Here is a 22,046-nt window from a genome sequence, read left to right on the forward strand (position 1 = left end):
GTGTTACCTCCGTTTTACAGATGAGAAAGCTGAGGCCCAGAGAGTTAAATAATTTGCCAGTCATCACACACATAGTAAGTACAACGGTGCTGCGATTTGAACTGAGGTCTGTCCAGCTCCAAAGTCCACACGCTATTGCAACACATGGGTTTTCTTTTTTAAATTTAGGAGTAAATGGTGTGAAATTGGAACTGCCCTAGAAAATCAGGATCTGAGATATATATAACAAAATTTATTTCGTTTAGAAATAATGTGTAAAGTGTCCAGCACAGTGGCAGAAACCTTCCGTATGTGGCAACTGTCATTGTCATCACTGCCTTGAAGCATCTAAACCAGGAGTGGGCAAACTACAGCCCATAGACCAGACCTAGCCCATGACCTGTTTTTGTAAATAAAGTGTTATTGGAACACAGTCATGCTCGTTTGTGTATAAATTGTGAGTGGCTGCTTTCAAGCTGCAATGGCGGAGTTGGGTGATTGTAACAGAGACCTAATGACTCACAAGCCTAAAATTTTTATTGTCTGGACCTTTATAGAAAAAGTTTGCTGACTCCGATCTAGATAGCTGCCTCAGTTTCCTATTTTGCCTTTCTATGAGCCCTACCTGAGGTTATGGGTGCAACTTATTATATGCCCGCTACTCAAAATAGAAGGTAAAGCTGAATAGAAGGTTCAGATATTGTGTTCAAGCTATAGGTCAGGCTTTGTGCCTCATGCATACGTTATCTTACTTAATCCTCCCAACAGCCCCATTTTATAAGTTGACTAAAGCTCAAAGAAATGAAAATACCCTGAGTAGCAGAGCCAGCCTTTGTTAAGGGCTCCCAAGATGGTGCTCAAGAGATAGTCTTTGCATCTTCCAAGGAGAAGGAGTGACATCTTGGAGCAAGAGAAAACAATCTACTACCATTCTTAACATTGGGGCCCTATTTCCTGTAAGATTGATATTTTAAATACAAATGAGGCTTAATTGAAAGGAAGTCCCAACAGGATGGACAAAAATGTGAATAGCACCAATTGGGGCAAGAGGGAGTCTGTAATTGTAGAGACTGGCCGATGTTGGCTACGGAATCCGAATGCCTGGATAGTTACCTGCACACCACACACGGCTCCTGCGCTTAGAATAACTGCTTTTTGATCACTTTCGGATGGCAATGCTGGTGGCTTCTCACGTTTCCAAATAGGCTTCTGCTGTGCAAAGACCACGTAGTCTATAGACTTGCTTCTGAACTTCTGGAGGAATCCCTCCTAGGCTTGGAGTACACACTCAATAAATGTTTCCTCCTTTGACTGGAAAGGACAGTGGCCAGATGGATTGGTCGGTTGCCACGTTGAACATCTCAAATATAAATGAGCACATTCTTTTCTTTTACGTTGTAATAATAGTCAATGATCAAAAGCTTGAAACACCAAAGTTTTAGATTCTAATTGATTGGCCATTCAGTGAGTGCCTACCTTGGTCTGGCTATTATGCTGGACAGTGACATTCACGTTCGTCCCGTTAAAGAATGATGGGTCAATTTTCCATTATTCCATGGCAGGAAATTCAGTTTGTAGCCATACTTGTAGCAGCTTGCTACTCATAATACTATGTTTTGTAGATGACAGAGTGCTTTCACATCCGTACCTGTCCCCCAAGACTGAGCAGAGACATGGAAGACGTGCCAGTGAAAGGTGGTTTTTCAGATAGCTCCTCTGAGGGAGGTGTTGGCGGGTTTGTTAAAATGGGGACTTGAATGAAAACATGTGGCAAAATAGAAACTGAAGTGAACCAATAACTTAACAGACTCTCAGGCATAGATTTCTGAGCCACACATTCAGAGAGAAGGGTTTGAAAAGGTGGTAATCAAAACCCTGTAAATCTACTTGAATAGTAATAAAAAACTCTCCACCTGATGATATAGTCAAGGCAGCGTCTAAATATTGCCTGACCCTTCTTGATTAAATCATCCGCAGCCCTCTCAGACAGATGGCCGCTCCTGTGTTAGGTTCCCACCATATTTTGTACATCTCCCTTTGGGCACTTAGCAGTGAAATATTTTGCTTATACAAATCTGTCTCCTTTCATAAGCTCCATGCTTCTCAAGAATACGAACTAGTTCTTATTCATCTCTATACCTCCAGTGCTAGCCCAGAGAAGGTGCTTAATAAATGACAGACTGATGTACAGAGGAACAAAATTAGGAAACGGCATCCATCCTGTACCTGCGATTGCAATTGCAGACAGACCTGACTAGTCTCTCTCATCTTAGTCATCAAGCTCTTCTGGGTGTAGAGCCCTTCTTAGTGACTGCAGTTAAGATGGGAAGGAAAAGACCCCAGGACTCTTCCTCAAAAGCAAAGACAGTTTAGGAGAAAATAGGACAGAATAAACGAAAAGCCTCAGGTCCAATGGCGTTGACCTAGTAACAGAGCTGAAAAAGATACATCCCTTTAGAATGAGATCCAGAGGTGCTGAGGGGACATGAGGAGTAAACACAGAGATGATTCCTTTGTTCCAAACAGTCTCCTGAGACAGGAAAAAACACAAAAGAGTGAATGAGGAAAAATAATCAAGCAAAAAGCTCTGTTGGTCAGATTCTGACAGGCTTACATCCACTAACTCGTCTCTAGAATCCTGATCCCTTTTGCAAGAGGGGGTTTTAGATGCGAAGGTGTAGGTTTCAGACCTATCCCTGCCACTTCCTGCCTGTACCACCTCCTGACTGTGCCAATTCCTGGCAGCACAGCCTTCGCAAATCCTTCACCCCTGAGTCTCAGTTGCCTGTTGGTGAAGTGGCAGTTCCTAATGAGACCAGCCTCCCTGGGTGCTAAGGGCACAGATGTGCTGATGGATGTGAAAGCATTTTGTAAGTTGGCAGGTGGAGTGTGAGTGTGTGTGACTGCAGTTCTCCGTGGATGATCAGACCTTGATTCCAAGTGCTTTGCCTTGCAGAGGGCTGCCCTGGGTTGTGCAATGGCAACGGCAGATGCACCTTGGACCTGAATGGGTGGCACTGCGTCTGTCAGCTGGGCTGGAGAGGAGCTGGCTGTGACACATCGATGGAAACTGCCTGTGGTGACAGCAAAGACAATGATGGAGGTAGGGCTGTGGCATCCATGGGCCCCATGCAGTTCTGGAGGTGGGGTGGGGTGGGGCTCAGGGTGGAGGGTGGACACTATTGAGTTAACAGCCACCAACACATCAGCTAACCAGTCAAGGAGGCCACCAGGGCCGGCATAAAACTGCACATGTGGCCTAAGGAATGAGTGCATACCACTAGTTCCGTTAGAATTAAGTACAATGAACTAATGTACATCAAATTAATTGCCATCGGCAGCAAGTGCAGAGGAGAAGGCATATGAAAGAAAGAATTTTTCTAACAGTTCAATAGTGGAATGAGTTGCCTCAAAAAATTAGAAGATCCCCTTCACTGGATGTGGACAAGAAGAAGCCATTCAATTCTGTAACAGAAAGTGGCAGAAAGGATGCTTCTCCAAGGAAGGATGGTTGAGTTACCTTCGGTCAAAGTCCCTTCTCCTCTGATTCTGGTGGTAACCCTCACCTTTGCCCCCACGCCCTCTGTCCCTGTGGATTTGTAATAGAATTTGCCTTTGCTGTTGGAGTGTTTCTAAGTGCTGGACGTTCAAAACCCTGAGGGAGGCCTAGTCTTCCGGAACACTTATTAGCTGAGAGTGAAGAGATCAGGGATCTAATCCCAGTCTTTGACTCCCTGTGTATCCTTCAGCAAGCTGCTTGATGTCTCTGTGCCTCATGCTCCCTATTTATAGAATGAAGCGGTTGGGCCATGAGAACCATTCCATCCTTATATTGGTCCTAGAATTAGCCTTCATCTTTCTGTTCTATAAACTTGGATAAATACAACCATAATGTGCTCTACTTTCCCACTTGAAAGATGGGTTTATTCTTCCTGGCTCTACCAATTTTATTGGGGGTTATTAAAAGAATAAACAAACAGAGATATGAAAGAAAAAAAAAAAAAAGGAAACAGTTAACCCTTCCTTTCTAATGGTGGTCTACCAGTTTTCCTCGTCCAGGTGTGTTTATGTAGCTCCCTCACATTTATACCGAAGGACTTTCTAGTATACATAAGAGTAGGAAATCAACAGGCTGGAAACTGTGCATCCCACCCTTTGGGAATTTCTACTTAGAGTGATTCTATAATTGCAAAGCACCGTAAGGATTAAAAGGCATAGTGTGCTTTTGTGATTACTCTGGTTCATTTGCCTTGAGATGAACTAGCTTTGAATTGGCTCTAGCAACCTGGAAAGGGCTGTGTCAGACTGCTGATCTTTTTCGAAGCCAGCTTTCATTGCTTCTGTCTGCTGCCTGCATCCAGGAGGTGGTCCGGGCCTATCTACCCAGGCCTGGGCCCAGTGGCATAATTGTCAACAAGGAGCTCGTAGGGCTAGGGTTCGGTAGCCAGGCAGAGACAGCAAGCGGGTCCATGTTCTCCTTCCAAGATCTTGCAGGGTTAGAATGTCCCATAATAGATCTGAAACTTGTGGAGTTCATTAATGCTTATGCTCCATAAATATCCAGCCTTCCGATTATGGGGCCAGGCCCTAGGCAGAGATGAATAAGTCCTGTCCCTACGCTCTGGGAACTCAGATGATGGAGAGAGACCCAAAGTTAAGTGCTCATGGACGGTGATAAGTGCTATTGAAGAGTTAGATACTGGTAGTTGTGAGAGTAGGAAAACATTCATCAGGAAGGTGACACTTGCGTAGGTAGGTGTTTCCTGAAAAGAAAGGGCTTTCCATTCAGAGAAATCATCATAGGCAAAGGCCGGCAAAGCAGGGGAGGGCACCACGTATCCCTTGGTGATAAAGGTGGTCTTCAGGTAAGATAAAGTACAATCATACTCGCTCTTTGTAGGAAAGAGATGTCAGCCTAAATTATCTGCGTAATTTCCTCGGCATTCCCCTTCGCCTTGCCTATGTAGACACGATTCCAAAGAGCAATAGTAAATCCGTGTCACAGAAGACAGGGGAAGAGGAACAACGCCAGGAGCTCATTCCCTTTTCAAGAGTCCAGGGTCTCGGCCAGAGCCTTCAAGCAGCTATAGAGCATCTGGGCAACAACAGAACTGAACATCCTTGAGAAATGTGGGGAGAGGGTGCATCTCCCCCACAGCACATACAAAAATAGGCTCATAAACAAGTTCGGTTATTCTCTCACATGAAACGCAATACCAGTGTATCTTCTGTTTACCATCCTTCAGAGCCAGCCCTCCCAGCACTAAAACTCACCCAGTTGTGTACATGGGGGGAGCCCATCGCCACACAGCTTTGGTGGGAGAAAAGAGTTTTTTGTCATAGGAAACGGGACTTATCTAGACCAGGGAAATGGAGCCCCCTCCAGCTGCTCTGAGAGATGAACAAACAGGAACTGGAAAAGAACAATCAGAAAATCCCCAATTTTCTGATTAAGGAGACTTATACCTCTTGCATTCGTGGAGCGTGTTATGGCCTGAAAGGAGCTTTTCCATTTAGCAAAGCCGTACAATGGTACTGTAACCCGAGTTCATTCACTCACTCGACGGACATTAACTGAATGAGTATCTACTCCGTATCAGGCCCTGTCCTGGGTCCAGGGGCCTCTGAGACAAATAAGACACAGTCCCTGCCCTTGTGAAGTTCACAATCTGGAGGGAGAGAGGAAAGCATGCCATTGCAATGCAGGGGGATAAGAGCTGTGTTGAAGGAGCAGCCACTCAGTCAACTGCAAATGCCTGGGTATTCCACTGGGAGCTGTAATAAAGTCCCTGTCCTGTGAGGCGTCCAGTTCAGCCAGGAAGACATCCCATGGTCTTGGGTTCTCAACTGTGAAACGAGGGAATGTCTCACCTCCGTGCCCACTCAGCTCAGTGGGTTCTCCACCCACTGGGGGAGTCAAAGGGAAGGTTCAGGGGGCCCCTGCTTTGCAGGGGGTCACAGATGAAACAACCATAGGGTATAGACTGTTCCTAAGTGCCATAGGAGGCAGGGCTGTCCTCACTGTCTCTGTCACTCTGGGTCTTGGCCAAATGGAGATGGTTTTGATGGAGGGAGAAACAGGGCAGGCTGCATAAGGCAACACAAGAGTGAGCCATATTTAGCTCTGGGTGGTTTTCAGTTCAGTGAAGCACACATTTGTTGGCCTCCTGCTGTCTACAAGGCACCATGCTCCTTTCTGAGGGGATATAAAGACCGATGAACATGGCCTCGTCTTTCTCCCTCAGGAAACTCACAGTCATTTGGAAGAAATATTATCCAAACAACCAAATCTAATCGAGGCAGAATAAAATAAGTGCCTTTATTTCAGCCATGATGTGGGATGCAGCATAATCCCAAATAAATAAGTTAGGGTGGAGGGAAGAAGTGTTAGAGCCTCGCGCAGTGATTGTTCTTGGCTGATACGACTCAGGGGCTTGGAGAACGAGTTAGCAGAGTTTAGTGTTGAGTAACTACTGGAAGAGACAGAGAGCCTCAGCTTCAGCCCCCTCCTTCTCCTCCCCTGCATGTTACAGACAGGCACATGGGAGCCCAGAGAGGGAATGTGACATCGTACACGTCAAAATCACAGAGAGTCGCTAATACGGCCTGGACTTAAGGCCCAAGACTCCTGAGCCATTCCACTAGCCTTGTGGACCTAGAGCACTTCCATCTTCCCCTAGAGCCTTCTCTTCGTTCTCTTCCTCCTCTTCCTCCTCCTCCTCATCCTCCTCCTCTTTCTCCTCCTCCTCCTAAAAATGTAGTGTGAGTACTCAGACTTACTTGAATTTAAATAGGCTACAACAGTATCACAAAGCCAACTAGAATATGGAAATGACAATTTGTATGTCATTTTGTAGTTTGCAAAGCAATCGTGCATCCTCCCAACATTACTGGGAGGTATGTGGTATTATCATCCCCTTACTATTTCCTTGTGATGTGGAAACGGGGAGTGAGCAGGCAGAAGGATTTTGCCCTGGGCACACAGCCTGCAGGTGGCAGAAATTGCCACAGTCTGTGAGGTCTGGCCACATTAGAGTTTTTCAGTGTGCCCAGACTTCAATTTTTAAAAATTGGAATTACACTCTCTATAAAATTTTATATAGTCCTTTTTTCATTTATGGCGCCATCATAAACCCAACTGTGGCTCTTCAAGTTATCTGAGAACTAGCAGTTTCTCTTCTTTCCCAATTTGCTAGGGTTAAAGCAATCCTTTCCAAATTAAACCTAAATTTTAAGCTTCATTAAGAGTGCCATTGCAGTGTTTTTAAACTGTGAGACCCCCCAAAAAAACAAGTTATACAACATGACTGAGTTGGGTTTAGCTTTATTGGTTTGTTTTTGTTTTCATTTATGGTTGTCAAGATTTAAAAATAGGAAACAGATCCTGAATGTGACTGAGTGACTCTCCGCCTCCTGATCCTCTGTCGGGGCTGCCGAGTTAATCTCACATGCCCCCAGATTTCACCCAGAGCACTGGTCGGTGAGCGGGACCAGCAGGGCAGGCAGGCACAGAGACCCTGGCTCGCCGCTCAGCATAAATTCCTCTGTGTGCCCCACTTGATGAAGAGGGCATGCCCTGTTCATAGTGTATCCTTTATCAAGTCCCTTATGAAATGCTGTCACATGCATCTTCTCATTTGTTACACATTGACCTTCTCATGGGGATGTTCCTTTCACGCCCATTTCAGAGATGGTGAAACTGTGCCCAAACATGCTGTGTCTATAAATTGAGGATAATAATGCCTAACTTGCAGGGTTGCTGTGAGGATTACAGGTGATATATTCAACATGCCTGAGAGGCAACATAGCACAGTGATTAAAAGTACAGGATCTGTCCCCATATTGGATTCAATTCCTGGCTCCTCCATTTGCTGACTGCGTTACCTTGAGTGAGTTATTCAACTTTTATCACTGGCAAATGTCGGTTGTCTTTCTTCTGTTCCTTTCCACCTGTAATTACAGAAGCATGAGTTTATTATAAAATAAACATATATTCATATATAAATAATCATTTTTTAAAAATTGGAATTACGCTCCCTATAAAATTTTATATAGTACTTTTCTCACAATATTCTTCTCCATATAGTAATGTATTTTGACCTTTTCCATTTCTAGATTAAAATTTATATTCCAGACTGTTATATGTTCATGGTTAGAAGGGAAGAAAACCAAATGTACATAAAGGAAAATAATAACCATTTTTTAGCGAGCATTCCAAAGTACCAGGCACTGTACTAGACTTATAGTGATTCCCCAGCCCTCACAACACACTTGCAAAGCAGACATTTTCATGTAGGGAAACTGAGGCTCAGTGCGCTGAAGTCGTTTGCCCCAAGTCACACAGTGAGTGGATCAATGGGAGAGCTAGGATGAGAATGAAACTGGGGTTTACAAAGAAGCCAGGATAAAAAAATCCACTGGAATTTAACCAGACCCCTTTTGATAAAGAATCTTTAAAAAGCTTCCAGATGTGGTCATTTCTTTCGGCACTGTTAGTCCCATGAAAAACCATCATGGATTCCAATACAGATCAGTGATCGATGTAACCAGGAAGGAGAAATTTCAAAAAAACTGAGAATGAAGCCCTCTGTCCTCCATGTTACCGATCTCCCATTGCTGGAATGGAGAGTTCCCATAAAGCCACAGAAGTTGTTCACCCTTCAGACTATCTCTAAACTATGTGTCTTGTGATAAGAGACAAGAGAGAAATTGACCTTTAAAAATCCTGCGTTCTAAGGGACAGATAAAGATCTTGCAAGCCTTTTCAAAGAAAGCACAGAATTTATGATGAGCAAATGACAAAACCTTCCCCCGGATGTATACAGAAGGAGAGGCACACCCCACACTGCACTCCCAGGGCCTCCTGGATGCTGCTCACAGCCTGCGGTGAGACAGCTCTGTGGCCAGACTACAGACAGTAGCGAGATGAGGTTGGCTGCCGGGCTGTGGAGCTGGGGGAGGAGTTGCACCTGCAGAGAGACAGATGGACTTGTTATACACGGTCCGCAGGCCAGTGCAACATGCAAACTGCGATGCAAAGAGTGGGAAACTAGCCCACAGGGGTCCGCGACCTGCCCCCAGCTCTGTTCTCCTTTTGGCTTATTCTTCTCCATCCTTCCGATCTTTCCAGTTTAAGCATTCTCTCTTCCAGGAGCGATTCCAGCCCCCAGTCTGTGTTGGGTTCCCACCTTGGGCTTCACCACAACCCCCTCTGCTTTCTTCTTTCCCGGCACTCTGTGGTCTTTGTCTGATGCACCCAACTGAATCCTCTGGAGGCATGACTCTGTTGTATTCTTGCCTGCCCAGTGCTCAGCACAAAGCCAGCCGGATAACAGCTGCTATAGACAACAGCAACAACAACAAAAGCCAAAACAGGCCTGTGTCCTGTGCCTCCTTTCTAAGGAGAGGAACAAGCTCTTCCTGGGGGGAGGCAGGGAGTGGCTTCATCACATCCCATGGCCCTCAACGGGCTCTGCCACACTGATGGATTTGGGATCCATACATAATTATTGATTCATTCATTTTTTTTTCCATTCATTCAACAAATTTGATGTTTTGTGTGCAAGGCACTGTGCTATGCATTCGGGATACAGAAATAGACAGGTCACGTCCTGCCCTCTGTGGAGGGGGACGGGGCTGGGAGAATTGCCATGTGCAAAGCATTGATGGAGTAAGAAATGTAGACTGTGGAAGAGTGGATTCCACAGGATTTAGAGGAAGATAAGGGGCCACATGCCCAAATCTGCCACTTCACTAGCAGTATGACAATAGGTAAATCACTTAACCTGAGCCCGTGTCCTGTTTGTAAATATGAGAAGCCTAGCTGACCGCCTTCAATAGAATTCTCATGCACACCTTTCACTGTCTGTGAAAGTTACAGCAGGCAGCCACCAGAGGAGACGGGCCTGTGGCAAGTGAAGGTCAGAGGTGGCGGTCAGACAGGTTAGCCACAGAGGTTGCCTCGTTGACCTTCCATTTTACTGATGAGGATGCTGATATCTAAGAGGGAAGTGTGTCATCCGAGATTCCACCACTCAGTGGCAGCTTTTAAAATCACAAAATGGACAGGAAGCTACTTCTAATCAGGACTGCAAGTGGTGGCAGAAGACTTCACCCATTCCTGTCTCCCTGCACCTGTCTGCAGAGGGGACCCTGGGAATAGCCACAGGCACGGGAAGGACACCAAACGTTCTTACATTGAATTACTCACTTACTCTTCACAACCCAGGAACCGTTCAGAAATCCTGAGAGGTTGGCAGAGCTTATTATCCCAGTTTTACATGAATAAATGGCATCTCAGACATATGAAAGGACATGCCCAAGGTCTCACAGCTAGAGAGTGGCAGACCCAGGGGAGGAACTGGGTCTTCAGGCTTCTAGCCTGAATTTTTTTCTCCCAAATACCCCTGCCCCTAATTCTCAAGGTTAGTTGACACCCTCCAGCAGGGTAGGCACTGAGGAGGGATGAAAGAGGAAACGGCATGGCCTTTACCCTCAAGTCGGTACCATGTAGATGGAAATGTTAGCAAACAACAGTGCTCCATGCACCGTACCCCATTTGAGGACTGGAGGCGGGGAATGGCACGTCTTCAAGTTCAAGAGTCATGAGTGCATGAACCACTTTGGAATGTTCATTTCGTGCCCCAGACACCTGGCCCTTTTTCTTCTTTTGTTTTCCTCCCTCCCTCCCTCCCTCCCTCCCTCCCTCCCTCCCTCCCTCCCTCCCTCCCTCCCTCCCTCCCGCCTTCCGTTCCTTCCTTCCTTTTTTCCTTCCTTCCTTCCTTCTTTCCTTTTAATTTCTATTCTGCCTTTTTTCTGGCCATTTCCTTCTCCCTTCCCTTTGCGCTTCACCCCCACCAGAGCCCACGCTCGATGCAGCATTGCACTTCACCCCTCCCAGACCCTAGCAGCCTGAATGGCCCCTGACATTTTCTTCTGCCCCTCTTCACTTTCACCACGTAAGGACAGGGAGGAGGCCTTCAGAACTGTGCGGAAAGAAGAAATTTCTGGGGGAAAAAAATGTTCTTTTCCAAATGTTGGAGTTTCAAGTCTAGGAGAATTTTATTGGAAACTTGAAGGAAATGGAGGAAAATCATCTCTCTTTTCTTGGTGGGGTTTGGGGTTTTTGTTTTGTTTTGTTTTGTGTTTTTCTACTGTGATAATGAGGCTCTCTCAATGGGAATAACAAATATATGAAACATGGATGTTTTATAAGTCAACCAACTTTTGCGTAATATACAATTAAATGAAATATGACGTGCTTAGGAAACGTAAATGTTTCCAAAATGATCCAAACCAGAGAATCCCAAAAACTACATATCAATGCATTTCTAATCCACCTCAAAATTTACTTTTCAGTCCCCAAAGGATACTTTTTTCCTCTTAATGTGACTCTTCTAAAATTGTCATCTATGCCTAAGAAATTTAAACTGTGGAAGATTCTCTCTTGCTATAGAGCGGCCATATGCCCTGTTTCAGGCTGCCATATGTTGCATTTAAAAATATAAAGGGGGTCTGAGTGAAGGCTGGTCTTGTGAACTGAGCCTTTGATAAGAATTTTGTGGGCCCCAATCATTTTTAAAATATGTATGTGTCTCATTTAAGTATAGTTGTGTCTATTAGCAGAGGTTTAGCCCAAATTTACTACTTAGGAAATATTTGCTGAATGAGTGATTAGGAAGGGTCAACATAGGAAGGTGTAGGCAGACATAATTTTTGGTCTGGCATGAATCATTCTAACCTGTGAAACGTACAGTGAATAATTCCCCAGTCCCAGGATCTCTCATCAAAGCCCTGTTTGTGTGATATCTCCATTTCAGAGAACCCCAATTCTCAAGTCTCCTGAGGTCTCTACTATCCTGCATAGTGTTGCCATGGCCATGTTTATCTAATTCAGTTCTCCAAGGCCAGACTGCATCCAGAAAAGTCTGCCCTGAAATGTAATCAAGGGAGGGGCCACCCTAGGGTCTGTTATCAGGACACTGGCTCAAGCTCGTTTCCAGCAGAATGGCCAACTAGGTCATCACAAAGGCCCTCTGGCCACAGGAAACAACAATTTGGTTTTAAAATTCACTGCTGAATTTGTTTTTAAAAGGGGAAGAAAAAAGAGGTGTGGGGGGATCCCCATATTCCAGAAGCAAGGACGAAGGTAAAAGCTAGAGCAGTAGGTACTGGGATCCTGAAATGAGTCAGATAGCCCTGATCTCCAGGAGCCCACTGTCTGGAGAGGGAGACAGAGAGAAAATCAGAATTCCAGTAGAGGGGGATGACTGCTGTAATGGAAGAGCACAGAAGAGTAATATTTCAGCGAGACTCATCAACTCATGTTTTCCACTTAAGAAATGGTTCCTAAAAATCTCTTCAGGACTCAAAGAACCTTTCATATTTCACAAAGAACTGAGTTCACATTCCTAATCAGCTTCTTCCCTGACGATGCGACCTTGACCAAGTTACTTTACCTTTATGATGAGCCTCTGGTCCCTTCTCTCCAAAATGAGGGGGATGGTGATGACAGTGGCGACTTCATAGAGTGGGGAAGACTCAGTGACACTTTCCTTGAGGACATTCCTAGGACAGCGTTTAGCACAAGGCCTCGTGCTCAATAAGTGGCAGCTGTGATAATCATCGCTGTCACCATCATCATCATCATTTAATGTAAATATTAGGAACAATAACAGTAATTCCTGGCTCACCTTCCCCAGGACTAGAGAACAGGAGCCAGTTCTTCTAAGGTGCCACAGAGCAAAGTGTTTATAAAAAGGGAAAAGCCTGGCTTCCGGGAACTGCTTTGGTGGTAAACAAGAGCAGGCAAGAGCTAATAAAATTTCAAATTAGCCATGACTTTTCACGGCCCTTCAATTGTGCTAGCTGATTTAATGGTCAACGGCCCTGCTCGCTGGGATTGAATAATGGAGCATTTCTGCCGAGTTATGGATGCGGCAGCTGAATCTGTCATGCTAACATCAATAGCAGAATGCAAATAACCCTTAGCTCGGGCTGTAATTGTGTGTTTAAGCAATGTCTGACAGGGCAGCACAAGAAATTACAATGGAGCCCGCTGACTGCAGGAGAAGACAGGTGCTTTGCTGGGCAATTAGTTGGTGACTCTGGGAGCTGGGATGGGAGCTACAAGTTAGGATTCAGGACAGTGCTGGGGTGACAGGAGGCCTGTCCGCCACCTCTCAGGATGAATCTGGCAGGTGAGCAGACGCAGAACAAATGGCCCTTCACTTTAGGGAGCCTGTTCTAGGTTCAGGGTCGGGAAGAAAAACTAACTACCCTTACTTCAGTACTTACTGTGTGTCAGGTACTCTGATAAATCTGGGGACATATTTATTGATGTAACACATACTTATGTGACGCTTTCTTTTATAATCCCCTCATAAGAGATGTGAGAAACTGAAGCCAGAGTTTAAGTAACTCGCCCACGGTCACACAGTAATGAGTGTCAGAGCCAGGATTTGACCCCAGACAGTGTGGCTCTGGAGTCCATACTCTTACCATTGTGCTGCCCTCAGGAAGCTATGAGGTCTTGGATACCATGCAGAAGTGAGCAAGAAAGACAAGGGATTTTTGTCCCTAATTTATTAAGAAAAATGTGCCTGGGCTCCCCTGACCCACTGGATTTCAGGGAGGTCAGGTAACTCCCCTGAGACCACAACACCCCTGAGGCAAGTGAGGAGTCGTGGGGGTGCTACCTGTGTGGCTGGGGCTTCAGTCCGGCCAATGCACATGCAGGACTCTGGTGGGAGCATCTGTACTGCAGCCCCTGGAGATAGAAGTGAGGGAGGCGTGTCTGTGATGAGACTGGGGCTCAAAGACTGACTGGGGCTCCAGAGTAAACACAGGAACTCAATCTGGACCTGGAACTTCCGTCTCCGAGTCTCAGTGATCCTCCCATCATGCCACACTGTTTATTAAATTGAATGAAGATGGTGGTTTTCTGCTTTTCTGGCCTGTCATTTGGTTTTCCTCCCCTGATTCGTTTGTTCATTCATTCATTGAATGTTCATTCATTCATTTATTTAACAGTGATGTTTTAAACACCTACAGTAAGTGCTGTGGATACAACAGAAATAGGCGCAGAACAGGACCTATGCCCCCAGGGTGGTGGGGCAGTTTGCCCAAAGTCACACAGCTAATCAGCCGGAGCGGCAGAATTTAAACCCCCAGAGGAGCACAAGTCTTTAGACTGTTCTCTGTCTACAAAGCGCAGAGACTGTAACCCTGGCCTTTTCCCCTCCCCAGCTTTGGGCAGCACCCTCTACTCCCTAGGCTTGTTATCCATTTTAAGTTACGCTGTTGGGTGCCTATAAAAGCACTTTGGAATAATAAGGGCCAAACTCTGTGGTCTGCTGGAATTTCTTTCTTTGCACTTTGGAAAGCTGGAAGCTGGAAGTTAATTTTCGGTCCTGAAAAAAATCCATCCATGTGGTAAAGAGAATTCCCTGCAAATGGCAACTCAGTCAGAGGCTTAAAACCATCCAGTAAACTCAGATGCCTCTCACAGCAGGCAGAGCCGGGTCTCCACATATTTACATGCAGCTGGGAGAGAAACTGAGAACTTCAGTGCCTTCAAGATACTGCCTCGTCCTGACCCCCAAAGCCAGTCAATTGCCAGGCTTGATCGGTTTTACCTCTTAAATGTGGCTCAAAACCATCCAGTTCTCTCAATCTGCACTGGTAGCACTCTAGTCTCAACAAGTATTATTTTTCCCCTCGGCCACCTCGGCGACCACCCCCGCCCATGGAGCCCCCAGCTTCCACCCCCTGCTTAAGACCTTTCAGTAGCTCACATGGACCCTGAGGGAGGGTGAAATGCAAACTCCCTAACCTGCTCCCCACCCAGAAGCCCGGCACACGTGCACCTGCCAACCTTGGCAGTCTCTTCCTGTGCTGTTCCCCTCACCTCCTGAGCCCAGCTTTTGAATTTAGCAACTCAAATGTTCAATGTATTCTCTCACTTCTGGACCTTCATATATAGAATTCCTTCTCCCTCTATGGAAAAAAAATATAGCACATGTCCTACTGTACACGGACTTGTCTGTCTCTCCTACTAGACTCGGGGATGGGACCAGATCTGAAGCCCCTGGAGCTCCTTGGTGCCCAGCAAAGGCCTTGGCTTATATCAGGCACTTAATCAAGTTTTTCAATAAGTGGAAACTAGAGAAGTGAATGAAGGCATTGTGGACACCTGTGGCCGAGTGAACATGGCAATATAAACCTGATGTCCTGTCACCCCTGTAGATGGCTTGGTGGACTGCATGGACCCCGACTGCTGCCTCCAGCCCCTCTGTCATGTCAACCCGCTGTGCCTGGGCTCCCCGGACCCACTGGACATCATCCAGGAGACACAGGCCCCTGTGTCCCAGCAGAACCTGCACTCCTTCTACGACCGCATCAAGTTCCTTGTGGGCAGGGACAGCACGCACATCATCCCTGGGGAGAACCCCTTTGATGGAGGGTGAGTCCAATGGGCCCCATCTCTGGCCGTGGCTCTCTGAGGGAGGACCGATTGACTTCCGGGGCCGCATTTGGGTGCGTGGGGGTGGGAGGAGGCCAGGAGTGGGCCTCGAAGGCTCTTGATGAAATGTCAGGGAGGGAGAGGAGCAGCCGCAGATACCCACATTTAGGAAATATGCTATCCTAGGCATTTGGAATTTTTATGAGCAAAGTTTTGTTGTTCCCGCTGGGTGATAGATGGAGAGAGTGAGAAATCAAAGGTCTAGGGGGAATCTTGGATCAATACCCACTTTGCAGTCGGCTGTTACTGATTCTGCAGTCTCCAGATGAGCTGAAACGCTTTAACACTGCTCACCCTCAGAGCGGATGGCCAGAAGACTTGCTAGGCTGCGAGTGGGGTACCTCGGCTGGTGTCCCAGGCCGTATGCCCATGCATAGTTTCACAAGTTTTCAACTGTGTTATCCATTGGACAGTTTTTTTCCTGAGGTCTGCTCTCTGTCAGGTCCTGTGCTAGAATCACAGAAATGAGTAGAATACAGCCCCTGCTCATTGGTCACTCATCGTCTATTACGAGGAGGACAAAAAGAGACAGTTCCAGTGTGATAGGCCAGAAATATGCCCCCAGGAGATTCGGGGAACACAGAGGAGGTGCTCTTGGGTAGGGGGGAGGCCACGACTTAAGAACTGAATCTTCAAGATGAGAAATAGTTAGCTAAGCAACGGAGGGAGAGGGTGTTCCAAGGAGAGGAACCAGCTTGTGCAAAGTCCCAGAGGCACGAAAGGGCATGGGAGCCAGCAAAAGACTGCTCTCTATTCTCTGCTCCCCAGATCAGGGTCTGTGAACTAGGAAAAGGTATCCAAGAAGGAGGGATTTATAATAATCTCTTTTGAATGTTTTCCAATGGAGTGATGCCCCATGTATGCAGAGCTTTCTCTAAAAGTCAGCACAGTTCAACTGAGCAGTCACACATTGTGTACCTGCCATGATCCTGATTTCTGTGCTGGGAGTTCCTGCCCTCAGTGGACAAACAGGGTACTGCTGAGGGGTGGGAATGATGAAGGACCTTCTCAGGTTCTGTTTAAAGGGAAGTCAGCAGGGCTTAGTCATGGGTTGGGTCTGAGGGACGCTAGAGACAGGGATCTCCTATTCAGATGCCTGGGTAGATGGTGGTGCCCTCACCAGGTGGGGAACCTGAGAGGAGAGTAGAGCTGGGAGCCTGGATGACTTCCACCTGAGCACTGTCAGGACCAGGAAGGGACAGGCCTCAGGAGGACACCCCGGAGGAAATACCTATTTATAGTTGATACATAATTCTGGAGCTCACATGGAGGTTAGAGCTGGAGATCTTGATTTATGAGCCATCACCAAACACGCAGGTGTTGACACTATGAGAACACAAAAGTTATCTCAAGGAGAATGAGTAAGGGGAGACAGGAACCTGAAAAGGGATGAGGGTAGCCACCCCAGTGTGTGGTATTATCATCCCCAGTGTGTCATGGGACTCTAAGGAGAAGGCCTTGCTACTGGGATATGACAGAGCCAGAGTCACACCAGGGACCATCGGACTCAGAGCCCACGATTTCCCTCCGCCCAGCCCTTCCTCACAGGAGCAATGACAAGATGGGGAAAGTGAAGTTGGGGGAAGTGCTCTGAGCCCAGCAAGAGGGTCACGCATGATAAAAGCAAAATACTTGAATCGTCTTACAAATGAAGGTACTTGATAGTCCAAACCCTTCAAACTACCCTGAGAATATTGAGAACCTCAGAGGTTAAGTGACCTTCCCGCATTCACAGGCTAGTCAAGTGGCAGAGCCAGGAGCAGAAATAAAGTGAGGAAAACTCTTATTTGTTTTTCTTGGCCAGAAATGCTGCCTTTGTCTCTGGGGAGGAAGCTTCCTGCTCCCTTATTCGCCTGTATGATTTTGTATGTATGCTTGTCGGCCTTCCCTTGGCGTGAGGTCTTTTAATCAACTGGAGGTATAAATACTATTCCAACCAAGGGGAATATTACTTGCTCAGCTTTTCTTTACTAGACCCATTATGGGATCTGATTAGGGCTATGGTTTGTTGGCTGCTACTGTCTGTTCTGCTTAAGAAGTGCCCTTACCATGCCATCCTGATCAGTACCAGCAGGGACCATGTCCCCTGCACGTCCTCTGATCACTTACCAAGCCTGCTGCTTATGTGCCATGAATCACTAAGGGACTTGCACAGAAATTTCAGTATTGTGACCCTAGCGGGTCTGACTTGCTTTTCAGGAGGCTGTCAAGTGGGAAACTTGAGAAACTTGTACTGGGAGAAATGGACCTCTTGGCTAAAGGGAAAAGCATAGGCCTGGGAGTCAGGCCCATTGTGTTTCAGATCCTGGCTCCGCCACTACTGGATGCGTGGCTCTGGTCAAGTGGTTGAATGTGGTAAATATGTGAATGTCTGTCAACTCTCTAAACTGAGTCCTCCAGGAAAGGAGTGCATCTTACTCATTGTAGCACTGATTTGCACAAGACAAATCTGCATATATACTCATATGGCCTTGAACAATGAAGAAATGGAAGGAAAGAGAGAGGGAGGGATGGAGGGAAGGATGGTGGAAGGGAAGATAGATGGATACCTTATTTTACTTAATTTTATACTGTGGAATCAGATTCCAGAGAGGTTCAATCATCTGCTAAAACTCACATTACAGACTAGTAGCAGAAGCAGGAATAGATGTCAGCTCCCAGATTATTGTTTATATATCTATCCCCTTCTGTTAAATTACAGATGCTTTCAAAGAAAAGACCACACAAGGCTCCAAACCCATAATATTGGACCATATAGTATTTGCTCTACAAATGAATTGATAATGGAAGTTTCTAAATGTTACTGTAAAAGTTCCCTTTACCTACCTAACATTTGCCTGAATCCTTGCAGATCTAGGTTCAGATGAGACCGCTGTGTATCACTACTGAATGTCCCCAAACAGATTTTATGTAAAACAAGCCCAAGTGACTGGAAACCCCGAAAGAAGAGGCAGCAGATGCTTTCCTCTTTAGACTACCTCCTTGGGAGTCCATGACCTTGACCTGGGCCAGTAACACAGTGTTTATTTGCACAGTTGGGATAAAGTGAAATCAGTTACCAAGTTTGGGTTGTTGCTTTCCTTCCTCTCACGTGAAGGAAGGTTGAATAATAGGAAGTGCCCAGAGTTTGAATCTGCTTGACCTCCCACTTGTTCTGTGTGACCTCAGGGAAATGATTTAACCTTTGTGCACCTGCCTCCAATTGTACGCTGACAATAACAGCAACTATTCATGAAAGCCATGGAAAGTATTAACTGAAATAAAGGACCTAGCGCAGGGCTTGGCACACAGGTGGTCAGTGAATGGTGGCTTTAAGGGCAGCGACCTAGCCTAATGAAAATATGTAAGCTTTGGAATTAGAACGGGGTTTAAAGTCTGTTGCGTCCGCTTTCTAGCTGGGTGACCTTGGGAAAATTCCTTAATTTCTCTGAGTTCCAAGTTCCTCATCTTTATGAGCGGGGTTATAATGTCTATTTTTCAGGGTTGCCATGAGAATTAAATGAAAAAAAACAAAACGTACATAAAGTCTCAACCTAGTACTGGCCACACACACAAAAAAATTTGCTAATGGTATGATGATGGTGGTGATGTTGAAAAGAGCTTCCAAATCCACTTTCTTAGTTGGAAGTGAAACTTGACAGTAACCTGCCCTCCAGGAAAGTCCAGAAGCCACGCAGGGAGGAAGCGGGTTTAGATTGTCAGCCCTTATTTAGGGAAGGGAAAAGGCAGCATTCTACCAGCCGGCTGTCAGCCGGGATCCCTGTTAGGGAGGAATCCAGTGGCACTTTTCCAGAGAGGGAGATTTCTGATGGGCAGGCAGACTTGACTTGGTGCTTTTGTATAACAATAACAAAGCCCGTGCCTGACAGAAAACCCCATATCCTCCTGCACCCTGTATGTTGCGCCACATTTCTTAGCGTCTGAATGGGAGTCCATTTAACAGGCTCCCAGAAGCAGGCTGTCAACCAGAAACCCCACAGCATTTCCGAGCCCAGCAAGGAAAGGCAGCTCCTTCACTCCGCAGATTCGTGGCCGTGTGTCTAACTCAGGGAAGGGGGTTCCTTCTGCTTCTCTGCAGCACCCCAGCTGGTGCCAGAGGTACTGGCGTAGAGGTGGCCCTCAGGGAAGGATGGGCAGCAGCTCCCCCGGATGTGAGGGCCCAGCCCAGCAGAGTGGGCTCTGGGCTCGGCTGGATCCCTTAGAGAAAAGCATAGAGCTTGACGCAGAACTGAGGCAAAAGTACTGCCAGATGGACTTAGAGGGAGGAAGGTCGCCCTCAAGAAGCCTGTCTGGTTCATCTGTGTCCCCAGATCCCAGGACTATGCCTGGCCCAGAGCAGGTGTTTAATGAAGGTTTAATGAATATAGTAGCTCTATCTGACCACCTGCCATGGCTGCCCTCAACTCCACATAAAGCAATGGAGGTGGTCTAAAGTCAGTCTAAAGTAGTGGGGGACATAGCAGGCTCGGAAACCACCATCACCAGATCAGGTGGCTCAAATTCCATCTTTCTATCTGGTCTTGGATGCCTGGACCCCACCTGCCTAGTGAAACACCTGTCCCTCACCTGGAGTCCTGGGGAGAATACAAAGCAGGGTGCCCTCTATTGAGACTATTGAGTGGGAGAGGAGGAGGAGGAGTCATTCAGCTCTGTAGGTGGAAGGAGGATCCCCAAATGGATTGTCCATTCAAGGAGGACAGATGACAGGACTTAGTCTGTGGAGCTTAGGACCAGACAGCTGGGAAAGGGAGGGCAGCACGGGACGTTCCCTCCTGAAAGAACACTCGAGGCAGCTCTTTTCTTGTTACATATACAACTTGGTTTGTATCTATTCTCTTGGGAAGGACTGACCGGGTTGGAAGGGCTGGACATAAGGAAGACACGTCATTTCGGGGAATAGTGGTGGCTTGCTGGTGTGGGACAGGTTAGCAGATTACAGGAAGAGGTTCTGACAAAAGAACCACCCACCCCCACGTTATCTGAATATTGGTTCAGAATATGTTTGAGGACACTGCGTTGGTGAGAGAAGTAATGTGATGTTGTCAAGTCTTGCTGGGCTCCCTGAAGCCTAATAGATTATGAGCTCATTAGTAGGATGAGAACAGATTATTACAGAAGTCAGCAGACGGGACACACTGAGCCCAAAGAGAAAAGACTCAAGGAGTCAGGGGGACTTTAGAAAAAGGAGGGATGGGTGACCAGAGCATCCATCGCAAAGGAGGCAGAGGATCATGTCCTACACAGAGGGTCACATCCTGTGGAGAGGAGAGATTGGCTAAGTTCAGAGAGGGACAGAGGTGCCCACGAAACACAAGCGCTATTTGGTAAATGTTGACCAGCACCTCCCTGCACTAGGCCTTTAAGGAGCTATGCCTCTGTACCCCATTATGCTGTGGGCTCTGTGGTGTCCCATGCCCTGCCAATCATCGGACCCCTAATGCCTAGCATAGGGGTTGGCACAGACTAAACCACAACGAATGGTAGAATGAGTCAGTGAGCCAGCCAGTCAGCCACAGCTGAATGTCTGGAAAGACGTGGAGACAGAGTGTTCTGAGTTCAAGGCAGGGCCTCGTCCCTGAGTCCACACCACAGGGCCTGCATCTGGTGCCTCTGTTCCTGGAGCACCTGGCATAGCACCTTGGGGGAGGGGCAATCACTTTACGAGGGGTTTAAATGTCTAACTATCACATTGCCTTGTATACTCAGAGTAGGCAACAGGAGGTTTGCTTTTGAAAAATGAATGAGCAAACCAACAAATGAACGAATGAATGAAGACTTCTGGTAGGAGATGGCCTTTGGCCTGAGACAGACATTTCAGTGAGGCGCATTGGCCGTTGAACCATTATTTATCCCACTTCAGGTCACAACAGCCGATTAGTGCATCAAGAAATCAATTTAGTGGGTAGAAGCTATTTTTTTACTAAAAGTAAATTTAAATGGAATTGGGTACAATGGAATGGAAAATATCAGTGAAACACCATTAAAAGGATATGTATTTCAGGAAACATGGTGTGTGTGTGTGTGTGTGTGTGTGTGTGTGTGTGTGTGTGCACGTGCACGTGTGTGCACACTGCTGAGTAGGCTGTGTTGCTTAGTAGGGGTTTCAGTTGAGCCGTGTTTAACAATGCATTCTGCAAGGAGGAACGAGCATGATTTTCCAGGATAATCAGAGAACGGAGACAATTGCAGTGTGGCTGGAACATAATTATGGTGATATTATTTTACAAATCAAAAGTCAACAAGGGTGATAGATGGGAATGGGGTTTGGGGGCAGGGTGAAAAAGGTGAAGTACAGTCACGGGATGTGGAGAACAGCATAGGGAAGACGGTGGATGGTATTATAACAGCGATATACGATGTCAGAGGGGTAGTAGCTTGGGGGATGGGTTATCACTTTATGAGGGGTTTAAATGTCTAACTATTACATTGTTTTGTACACTTGAAACTAATTAGAAAAGTTGAAAAAAAAAGTCAACTGACATGCTGTAACATTTGAAATAAAGATGGTATATGATCCTGGTGTGCAGGGTGGGGGGCAGATGAG

The 22,046-nt window shown here is 46.5% G+C and overlaps 1 protein-coding gene across 14 annotated transcripts in view; it reads left to right on the forward strand.

The window, feature by feature from the left end:
• Positions 1–22,046, forward strand: part of TENM4 (teneurin transmembrane protein 4) — a 2,724,551-nt gene that overhangs the window by 2,616,745 nt on the left and 85,760 nt on the right. For all 14 annotated transcript variants that reach the window (XM_074335694.2, XM_074335702.2, XM_074335700.2 and 11 more), the window contains 2 exons: positions 2,936–3,082; positions 15,226–15,442. In XM_074335694.2, the coding sequence (XP_074191795.2) occupies positions 2,936–3,082; positions 15,226–15,442 (364 nt within the window). The remainder of the gene's footprint in view (positions 1–2,935; positions 3,083–15,225; positions 15,443–22,046) is intronic.

Source organism: Rhinolophus sinicus, chromosome 14 (assembly GCF_057876585.1).
Source record: "Rhinolophus sinicus isolate RSI-liver-muscle chromosome 14, RSI-T2T, whole genome shotgun sequence".
NCBI classification, from domain to species: Eukaryota; Metazoa; Chordata; class Mammalia; order Chiroptera; family Rhinolophidae; genus Rhinolophus; species Rhinolophus sinicus.